This window comes from Microtus ochrogaster, unplaced genomic scaffold (assembly GCF_000317375.1).
Source record: "Microtus ochrogaster isolate Prairie Vole_2 unplaced genomic scaffold, MicOch1.0 UNK117, whole genome shotgun sequence".
Taxonomy (NCBI): domain Eukaryota; kingdom Metazoa; phylum Chordata; class Mammalia; order Rodentia; family Cricetidae; genus Microtus; species Microtus ochrogaster.
In genome coordinates this window covers 574642-586223 of record NW_004949215.1, presented here as the reverse complement: position 1 = coordinate 586223, position 11582 = coordinate 574642, and the positions used below count along the sequence as shown (strand labels likewise).

At 39.6% G+C, this 11582-nt stretch overlaps 1 protein-coding gene across 1 annotated transcript in view; it reads left to right on the top strand.

Annotated features, from left to right (window-relative positions):
- Positions 1-6194, top strand: part of LOC113455787 — a 7985-nt gene extending 1791 nt beyond the window's left edge. The window contains exon 3 of the mRNA XM_026778256.1: positions 5845-6194. Within this exon, the coding sequence (XP_026634057.1) occupies positions 5845-6194 (350 nt within the window). The remainder of the gene's footprint in view (positions 1-5844) is intronic.
- Positions 6195-11582: the final 5388 nt, after the last annotated feature.

Below are 11582 nucleotides of genomic sequence, written 5' to 3'. Positions count from 1 at the left end.
GAAAGTCCTCTCATGCTCATGAATTAGTAGAATTAATGTTGTGGAAATGATGACTCTACTAAAAGTGATTTAAAAATTCAGTAATCCAGAATCAAAACCCCACAGCATTCTTCACAGAAATGGGGAAAAAACTTCTAAAGATTCATATAAAAGTTCTCAAAACACAAAACATACAAGACCAAAAGACAAATGCCACACAGCATATAATAACTAAAACTCTAAGTATACATAGAAAAGAAAGTATAATGAAAACTGAACAAGAAAAAATACATAGGTCACATTTAAAGACAGAAATTAATATCAACCTATTAATGGTTAGCAATTTCAATACTCCATTTTCTCAGGTAAAAAGATAACCTGGACAAAATATCAAAAGAGAAACCATCAGAATAAATTGAAATCCTCCAGCAAGTAGACTGAACAGATTCCTATAAAATACTTTATCCAAATGCCAAAGAATGCACATACTACTCAGCAGCATGGGGAAGATCTTATAGAATGAACCACATCCTGAGACGTAAAAAAAAAAAATTACAAATTCAAAAAAATTTTAAAACACTCCTTGTAGTCTATCTGATCACAATGCAATAACACACGCACACACACACACACACACACACACATACACACACACATACACACAAACAACTAAATGACAGTATTTCGTTCTTTTCTGTACTCGAATGGTGTTCTAATGTGCATACTTTTTTTACTTCTTCCCCTCCCCCATACAATGCCCCCAATCACACCTGATTCCCATTCCTTAGAAGTCTACCTTCCCACCCTTGCATCCTCCTTCCATAAAGAAAGCTTCCCATTTTAGTGGATAAAACTTTTACTTCTGCTTTCTCCACAGCTCCATCTTCTGTCTTTGTAGGATGTTCTAGTCTTTGTCGATCTCAGGGATGGAGCACAGTACTGCCCTAGATGATCACCAGCATCCCTGTAGTGGATGTTTGTTACTGCACTTCAAGCACTTCTAGTATCACCTTTCTAAAGAAAGAGCTGACCTTTCTTTAACAAAATATATAAAATAAAATCTATGCTAAGGTTCCATCTTACCCCCAAAATAATGGGTATCATCAAGAAAACAAAAGTCAATGATGTTGTGGTGTAGGAGGTTCTTCTCTATTTGTGTTGTTTTCATTGGTTGAGTAAAGAAGCTGCCTTGGCCTTTTGATAGGGCAGCCCTTAAGTGGGCAGAGTAGACAGAAAAGAATTCTGGGAAGAAGGGAAGTGTGGCAGACTTCCTGTCCAAGACGGACATTGGTTAGACTCATGTCAGTAAGCCACAACCTCATGGTAAATACAGATTAATATAAATCAGTTAATCAAGATGTGAGAGTTAGCCAATAAGAGGCTAGAGCTAATGGGCCAGGCAGCAACTGAATTAGTACAATTTCTCTGTGGTTATTTTGGGTATAAGCTAGCCTGGATGCCGGGACACAGCCCACTGCTGCTCATCATTACTACAGCTTGGTGCCTCAACATGATCGACTGACTCCACATAAAATCTGAGAAAGTTTAAAAAAAATCAGAGTTTAACAGAGTTTTTGCTGTTTGCTGGCTCCTTACTACAAAAAGTTCTACCTGGCTCAGCAGGAAAAAAGCCACGCCATTTTAAAACAGGGCTTCCTGGGCCCTGCCGCTGGTGCAAACTCCAGCTATGGAGCATTTGTGGACCCAGATGTTGGTGTGCCTGATCAGAATAGGGAAGAAAATACTCTGAGACCATGCCAATTGGCCAGTGCTCCAGGCCTGCACCTGGGCAAGCAGCAGGATCAGGTCTACTAAGCGTGCAAAAGCAGGAGAGCATGGTGGATTTCTGCTGCCATACACAGAAATGTGTCCAGGCTGCGCAGTGCTCTGCCTGGCAGATTTAGCTGTAACTCAGAAAGAGTTTATGTGCCACATGCTCAGTCTCAGAGTTAAAGTGCTGAGTGTGGCTCCCACCTGGCAGCCCCAGAGCTAGCAGAAATGGTATATTCACCATTTTGAAATTGGAGAGGGGTGGTGCCAACATCCAGAGCAGCTCCTTCATGCTAGCAGTGCAGTGCACATGGCTCAGAGGCACAAGCGGTTCCTCCATGTTGGACCGGGTGGGGCAAGCAGGCAGTACCTGTATTTGACCTAGGATTGTCGCAGCTTAGATTCTTAAGAGGTTATCATTTTAAAAGCTATTCAAGACAATAGAGAATTAAGGACTATGCACTAGGCCAGATTCAGACATAAAAGACCTCTAAATGGTCATAGTGTTAGATAAAGTATGTAGGCTTGGGAGAGAGAAGAAAAAAGAGTATAGAGAGTCATAACATAAAGTTAATGCCTTAAAAAGGGTAAAGTCTTTAAAGAGACAAAGTTCAGATCTTTATTGATTAAAAGAAATAAAAAAATTAAGTCACATAAAAATGGAAAGTTCACAGAGAGCCTGGATTTTGTATATTGTGTTTTCTTTAAATTTTGTGGCTGTGAAGGAGCTAAGTGCAGAGAGACATTTCACTGCTAAGCTAAATGAGCGTATATGTTCTAAAGGTATCATGATAACTTCAAAATTTTGATCTAAGGATTTGTTGTTTTGGAAAAGAGGTTCTTCTTTTGTTTTCACAGAAGATGAGAACCTGTGGATTACTTCTAAACCAATATGGTATGATAGACAATGCCCTCCTGAAAGGCTGTTGTGACCACCTTCAGAAAATTACTTCACTCAACTGCCAACTGAGATAAATTTAGCACACAGATTATACCAAAAAAGACCTGGATAATGGCACCCTCATACAGCACGAAGCAGTTTGGAGAGAAAAAAACTGTGCCCCTATTCCCAGTATTATTTATAAATGTTCTTTTACATTTAAAGGGGCATATGATGTTCACCTTACTAGACCTGGCAGGGAACCCGGTCTGCTCTTCAGGCTGATGAGAAAGGGGGAGTTGATTGGGGGAGGGGGAGGGATATGGGATGCAGTGGTGGGGAAGAGACAGAAATCCTTAATAAATAAATAAATTAAATTAAAAAGATAAAGCAGATATAAGTATTGTAACTGTAATTCTTGCTTGATAACTGTTTTGTTATATGTAATTTTACTATGTTAAATTTGGGGCCTTCCTTTTTGTTTAAACAGAAAAAGGGGAAATAGTGTAGGAGCTTCTTCCCTATTTGTGTTGCTTTTATTGGTTAAATAAAGAGCTGCCTTGGCCTTTTGATAGGGCAGCCCTTAAGTGGGTAGAGTAGACAGAACAGAATGATGGGAAGAAGGGAAGTGTGGCAGATGATACACAATCACCAAGACAGACATTGGTTAGACTCAGGCTAGTAAGTCACAACCTCATGGTAAACACAGATTAGTAAAAATTGGTTAATCAAGATGTGAGAGTTAGCCAATAAAAGGCTAGAGCTCATGGGCCAGGCAGCAATTTAATTAATACAGTTTCTCTGTGGTTATTTCGAGTATAAGCTAGCCGGGCAGCCAGGACACAGCCTGCTGCCAATCCTCATTACTACAATGTTGGGATGGGATGAGAAATAAACCCTTATATGTAGTTGATCAGAATATAAATTATATCTATGTAAATATAATAAATTTATAAATAAAATAAATTTGATATAAATTATGGAAACCACTATGAAATTTAGTGTAACATTACCTTGCTAAAAATCCCACCAAAATATAAATTCTACATAACCCAGCTTTAGCACTTGTAGCTGCATGCCTAAAGGAATCAAACTCAGTAGACAATAAAGATATGTGCAGATCATGCTGTTTTGGTACTATTCGCATTAACCTAATTGTGGAATTAGCTCAACTGTCCATCAGCAAGTGCAAAAGAGGGAAATGGGGAGTGAATATGAGTAAATACTTGATATGTGTGTATTAATGTGTTATAATAAACAATATTTTATATAATTAGTACTATTAATAAAAATAAATAGGTACTGGAGAGATGGCTCAATCAGTGAAGTGCCCATCTCACCAGCATGAAGAACTGTGTCCAGATCCCCAGAACATGTGTACTATCCAGTATTGTGTCCAGATCCCCAGAACACGTGTACTATCCAGTACTGCACCCACATCTGCAGCCCCAGCACTGGTAAGGACATTGTCTGTCCAGTACATGGAGTTCACTGACAAGGCAGCCTGGGATGATGAGCATCATTCAGTGAGAGACCCAGGAGCAATTTCTCATGTGTTCCTTTGTGTCTGTGTGAGAGAGGGTAGGCAGGGAAGAAGAGGAGGGCTTTTTGAAACAGCATATCAACATATCATGATATCATGATAGTGAAATCTAGGACAATTTATTCTAATTGGTTGAACAAGGTTTATAAAATTCATATTAAGTAATAAAATAACATGGAAAGTAATCAAAGATGACAACTAATGTTGACCTCTGACCTGTACAGATGTAAACACACCCACACCGATGTGTTCATACACACACACACAAATACACATAACATGTACAAAAATAAATGAATGAATAAATAGACAAATACATAAATAAAATGTAGTTTTGGTGTAGGAAGTTCTTCTGCTTATGTGTTGCTTTCATTGGTTGAATAAAGAGACTTCCTTGGCCTTTTGATAGGGAAGCACTTAGGTAGGCAGAATAGACAGAACTCGATGCTGGGAAGGACAGACAGGCAGATGCCATGTATCTCTGGCCTGAGATGGATGTGGATTAGAATCTTACTGGTAAACCATAGTCACATGGTGATATACAGATTTAATAGAAATGGGTTAATCAAGATGTGAGAGTTAGCCAATAAGAGGCTAGAGCTAATGGGCCAGGCAGTAATTTAATTAATACAATTTCTGTGTGGTTATTTTGGGAGTAAGCTAGCTGGGCAAGACAGAAAAAAAAAAAAAGGCCCTGCGCTCCTACAACATAGTTTGACTGTGACCTGGAGCCATATATGTTACATCATATTTAAAACTATTTTATTTTAAAGAGCTCTTTTTAATTATAGAAAATTTCTTTAAAAATTGATGATGAAGGAACAATATAAGGGTGTAAGTGGCTACACGGAGAAGAGATAAAGATCATAAATTGTTATTTATTAAGAGGTTCTTCAGAAATGTTACAGAAAGTGACTAGTGAAATAACTTTCATTTGCTGAAAACAAGTTGTCATTTGGTGAAAATGTTTACATAAGCACACACATACATAAACTTCAGCAAACGTCTCAAACTTCTCATCTGACTAAACCATTGCTTGTTTTAATAGTTCACATAAGAAGAGTATGCTCTTTGGACTGGAGAGGGAGGGGGAGGGATATGGGAGGAGGTGGAAATTTTTAATAAAAATTAAAAAAAAAGAGTCTGCACTTAAAATATTTTTTGACTCTAAGGTGGGTCCACCAGATGGCAGCATCTTCTCAGAGACCCAGATACAATTTCTCCCATAGTCCTGTGTGTCTGTGTGTTGTGGGGGTGGCTAGAGAGAGGAGGAGAGATTCTGAAGTAGTAGTTGAAACTAGCACCTTCTTCCTAATTGGATGAACAGTTTGGGGTTTTTCTTTTTTAATGAATCTCACAGCAGAAGAATTTGAACTCCCTAAGTGACAGTCTTTTTGTTGCTGTTGAAGTATGAATCTTCAGTGAAAACAATGATGCATCCATTAAGTGTTTTGCTACTGGTACTCTGTCTTCAACTGAGAGGTGAGTTTGACCATTCCTATGGGAACATAAAAATACAATATGTGTGGCTATATCCTTCACATGATTTAGGAGGGAGGGTAGAAATGAATGTTCTCATGCTAAAACAAAAGCAGGTGGGAGGCCCATAGAAAAGCCATTCTGAGGTGTTAGCATCCAGTCCTGTTTGTGTGACCTTTGTCTTTTTGCACAGGGGTGAGTAGCCAGGAGAAGGTGCAGCAGAATCCAGAATTCCTCAGTGTCTCAGAGGGAGCCACGGCCTCTCTCAACTGCACTTCCAACGATCGTAATTATAATTACTTCTGGTGGTACAAACAGTATCCCGGGAAAGGCCCCATGTTTCTGATGTCCATATTCTCCAATGGTGAAAAGAAAGAAGGCAGATTCACAGTTCATCTCAATCAAGAGAGCCTGCATGTTTCCCTGCACATCAGAGACTCCCAACTCAGTGACTCAGCTGTCTACCTCTGTGCAGTGAGCACACAGTGCTCCCCAGGCACCTGCAGCCTGCACCCAAACCTACAGGGCCCCAGCAAAGTCTGAGTCAGAGTACAGAGAACAAGGTGGAGAAATTATGATTATTCTCCTTGTATTCCATATACAAAGGGAACTAAGAGCCATAGGATGGAGGGTTTGACTTATAAGAAAAATACTTCTTTATTCTGAGAATGAATGTAACACATATCGGTGTGGCTAAACTATTTTCCACTTTATTTTAACCGAAAAAAAGTTATACACTATATTTTAATTAAGGTTTCAGTCCCCTCCCACTCTCTTCCAGATTTTCCCTATCTCCTCACACAACTAACACCTTACCTACTTTTTCTTTTATCTCTCTCTTTAGCACACAAATGGGAGAAATCAAACAACCAAAAACCGATTAAAAGAAAAAAAGAAAAGGCACACATACAGAGACATATTTTTAGGGTTCTGAGGAAGAAGGAACAGTACCTCGATATATTAGAGGCAGGGAATGCCACAAAGTCACACCATGCAACAGGTCTCACACAAGAGAGATTTACTGTGGCCAGGAAAGGGTTAACAGAGGCTGCCTCTCACCAAGGGTGGAAGGGAAAAGAGTACAGGCTGTGGAGATCCTGGCTCTTTTTAAAGGTATAGTGCATGTGCATAGGGAGAATACGTGACCACAGTTACTGAAGGTGGCCTTGGGAAGGGTGGGGTTTTCCAGAACATATTAAAACAAAATCTGTAAAAACACAAATTATAATATGCAAGCAAAAGACCACTAATACGTACAAAAAAAGGTACAAACAAAGCAATATGAGACAAAATTTCTACAAAAATACCATTGAATTACTTGTGTTGGCCATCTATTGATGGGAATGGGACATATCTTTGACTGTGGTTTGTTTTTTTGTTTGTTTTGTTTTGTTTTTTTCCTTTTTTTATTACTTAAAAATACCAATCCCAATTCCCACTCCTTCCCCTCCTCCCAGTCCCCTCCCTCTCCCTCCACACACCCTCCCCCATCCCTCCAACCCTAAGGGAGTGCCATACACCCCTCCCTATGGAAAGTCCAAGACCCTCCCTACTACGTCTTGGTTGAGCAAGGTTTACATCCAAACAGAATAGGATCCCATGAAGCCGGTATATGCAGTAGAGACACATCCCAGTGTCACTAGCAGTGGCCCCTCAGTCTGCCCAGCTGTCAACCCCCTTCAGAGGGGCTTGGTTGTTCCCATGCTCATTAACTCACAGTCCAGTTGGAGTTGGTGAGCTCCCATTAGCTCAGGCAAACTGTCTCAGCGGATGACCCACTCATGGTCTTGAATTCCTTGCTCATATTCTCACTCCCTCCACTCTTCAACTGGATCTTGGGAGTTAAGTCCAGTGCTCCGATGTGGATCATTGTCTCTGTTCATGTCTGTTGTTGTACGAAGGTTCTATGGTGATATGGAAAAACAAGAAACCCAGGATAGCCAAAATAATCCTGTACATTAAAGAAACAGCCGGGGATATTACCATCCCTGACTTCAAGCTCTATTACAGAGCTACAATAATGAAAACAGCTTGGTATTAGTTTAAAACCAGAGATGCTGACCAATGGAATTGAATTGAAGACCCAAATACTAATCCACACACCTATGAAAACCTGATTTTTGACAAAGAAGCAAAAAAGATACAATGGGAAAAAAAGCATCTTCAACAAATGGTGCTGGCATAACTGGATGTCACCCTGTAGAAGAACGAAAATAGATCCATAATCTATCATCATGCACAAAACTCAAGTCCAAATGGACCAAAAACCTTAATATAAATCTGACCACACTGAACCTGATAGAGGAGAAAGTGGGAAGTAACCTTCAATGCATGGGCACAGGAGACCACTTCCTAAATATAGCCCCAATAGCACAGACAATAAGAGCATCAATAAATAAATGGGACCTCCTGAAACTGAGAAGCTTCTGTAAAGCAAAAGACACAGTCAATAAGACAAAAAGGCAGCCTACTGAATGGGAAAAAAATCTTCACCAACCCCACATCAGACAAAGGACTGATCTCCAAAATATATAAAGAACTCAAGAAATTAGACATTAAAATTCTAAATAACCCAATTAAAAAGTGGTGTACTAAACTAAACAAAGAATTTTCACCAGAAGAATTTCAAATGGTCAAAAGATACTTAAGGACATGTTCTTCATCCTTAGCTATCAGGGAAATGTGGTTTGTATATCCCGTGAGACTCCATTGAAGAAAATTAACTTTTCCTTTGCAAGCATATGTCCATTGGAGATGCCTTCTTGGTTAGGTATGGAAGCCTGTGTCCACATCCTCCCTTCAGCACTGGAGCCACATCTGACTAGAACCTGTGCAGTCCTGCACAAGCTGCCACAATCTCAATGAGTTCATACATAAACAAGTTCTGTTGTCTTCCACCCCTTATGGCTCTTACGCTCTTTCCACCTCTGCTTTCACGGGTGCCCTGTGCACGGATGGGAGGGATTTGATGAAGATTCTCATTTATGACTAAGCATTCCAAAATCTCCCCTCTGCACGTTGTCCAGCTGTGGGTCTCTGTGTCAGTTCTCATGAGCAGCAAGGGGAAGTTTCTGTGGTGAGTGAGATACTGCTGCAGGGGAATAGCAGATGTGGTAGAATTCTGAGCTGAAGTCATCTGGCATCATCTTTTTTGGTTGGGAGACTTTAATTATGTTTCTCTTTAACTAGAGGCTTGGGTCTGTTTAAATCACTTATCTGATATTGATTTAACGTTGGCACCTCATATAAATCAAGAAATTTATTCTTTTATTTAGGCTTTCTAGTTTGGTGGAGGGTAGTAAAGTATGTCCTTATAATTCTTTGGATATCATTGGTGTCTGTCGTGAGGGTTCTCTTTTGTCTCGAATGCTATTAATTTGGATCTTTTCTGTCTGTCTTTAGCTAATTTGGTAAGGGTTTGTCAATTATTTTGATTTTCTCAAAGAGCTGTTTACTTTATTGCTTCTTTCTATTATTTTTGTTTGTTTGTTTCTCTTTTATTCACTTCAGCCCTGAATTTTATTATTTCTTGACATCTATTCTTTTTGAGTGTTATTTCTCCTTTGTTCCCCGACAGGTTTCAGGTGTGCCAATAAGTTGTTAATATGAGATCTCTCTAATTGTTTTTGGCTTGTTTGTGTGCTTTGTTATTGTTTTTAATAAGTGGCACTTAATAGTATAAAATAGCCTCTTAGAATCACGTTTATTGGGACTCATATGTTAGGGTATGTTGTGCTTTCATTTTATTCAATTCTAAAATTTATTTATTTCCTACTTAGTTTCTCTCTTGATCCATTTTTTTTTGTTCAATGGTAATTCCATTTCTGTGCATTTGTTAATGTTCTATTGTTGATATCCACTTTAATCCATGTTGGTCAGAGAGGATTCAGGGTGTTATTTTAATTTTTTTTATATTTGTTAAGACTTGCTTTGCGTCCAAGTATATGGTCAATTTTGGAGAAGAGTCCATGAGCTGCTGAGAAGAAGTTATATTCTTTCATGTTTGGGTGAAATATTCTGCAAATATCTGCTAGTCCATTTGATTTATGGTGTCATATATGTTCACCATTTCTATGTCTAGTTTTGTCTTGATATTCAGTCTATTGGTGAGAATGAGGTATTGAAATCACCCACTATCACTGTGTGATGGTTGATATGTGATTTTAATTGCAGTAGAGTTTCTTTTATGAACTTGGGTGCCCTAGTATTTTGTGCATAAATGTTTAGAACTTCAATATCCTCTTGGTGGATTTTTCCTTTTATAAGTATATAGTGTCTTTCTGTATCTCTTCTGATTAGCTTTGGTTTGAAGTGAATTTTGTCAGATATTGAAATGTCTACATTGTCTTGCACCTTAGATTCATTTGCTTGGAATAACTTTTAAGATATAGACATTCAAAAAATTTATTTGTTGCATTTAACTTGAGATCCATGCCTGGAAATGGAGCCCATTCTCTACACTGCCTGAATGTTCAGGAACCAGAGACTGGATAGTTCAGAGACAATTGTGTTGTAGAACCAAACACAATTGGTCAAAAAAATCAATGAAATGATTCCAAATGATTATTTTGCTATATTCATAGATCATTGTATTGTCCAGTCATCATCAAAGATGCTTCCACTGGTAGCAGATAAGAGCAGGTTCAGAGACTCACAGTTACACATTGTGTGGAGAGAGAGTAGTTTATATTAGAGGTCTCTATCTGGTCCCTCATCTCAGAACTGTCAAAACTCCACAGAAGACAGGAAGAAAGACTATAGGAGTGAGACAGGATGGAGACAATGGCTGACTGCATCAACTAATCAGGGATCATGTGGGCTCACAGAGACTGAAGTAGGAAGCATGCAGCCTGCAAGGTCTGTGCCAGGTCCTCTGCATATATGTTATAACTGTCAACTTTGTGTTTTTGACTCAGCAGTGGGAGCAGATATGTCTCTGATCATTTTGCCTGATCTAGGAACTTTTTCCTCCTATTGGGTTGCCTTGTGAGGCCTCAATGTGAGGGCTTTTGTCTTGTTTTGTTGTGTTTGGTTGTCATCTCCTGGAGGACTGCTCTTTTCTGAAGGGAAATGGGGGGGGAGTGAAGCTGAAGGGGGTGGAAGTGGGGGAGAGCGGGGGGGGGGGGGGCAGAAGAAACTGTGGTCAGGATGTATTGTGAGAGAGGGGAATCTATTTGCAATCTATTGTATGAGAGAGAGACTACTAGAAATGGGGAGGGGGCATTTCGGGGTCAGGGAAAAACCTGGTGTAATGGAATATTTCCAGGATCTGTCTATAAGGAGGATCCCAGCTTAGACTTTCTTCAATTAGTATAAACTATGGAGAGACTAGGTACATCTGGGAGACATCTCTCTTCTTTTTGCTAAACAATCTGAAGGATTTCTTAGCCTGTATGCTGCAGCACCAGTTTAAGATTCTCAGAGTGTTGATTTCTCTTTAACCTGCCAGGAAGTCAGGAAGCAGCCAGTCCTCAAAGCACCTTTTCTCTACATGTTGGTTATACTCACTGCACTGTCAGAGCTCATCAACTGGATGTCTCTAGAGAACAGTCTCCTGAGTTTCTGTCCTGGACACGATGTCGTTCCCACTGCCCTGCAGTGTGATGTTCTTGGCCATACATACATTCTGTGCATAGGACAATTTCCATCGTGTTTCTGTGGGCTTTACAGGTGGATTTAATGAAGTTCTCTCAGTCTGTAGGTGTTTTATCATCTGTAATTGGTTTTTCAGGAGAAACAGGAGCTCAGGCAGAGCCTCACCTGAGAGTCACATTTCACTCTTTTAAAATATTAAGCTCCTGGTATCAAGAGTGCCAAGTACTGACTGAGAAACAGGAAGCACAGGGCACTGTTCTGAGTTTGAAGGACAGGAATGGGTGTGTGTACACATTAGTGGGAGAACGGATGTGCAAGGGCTGCCTCTACAGTGAT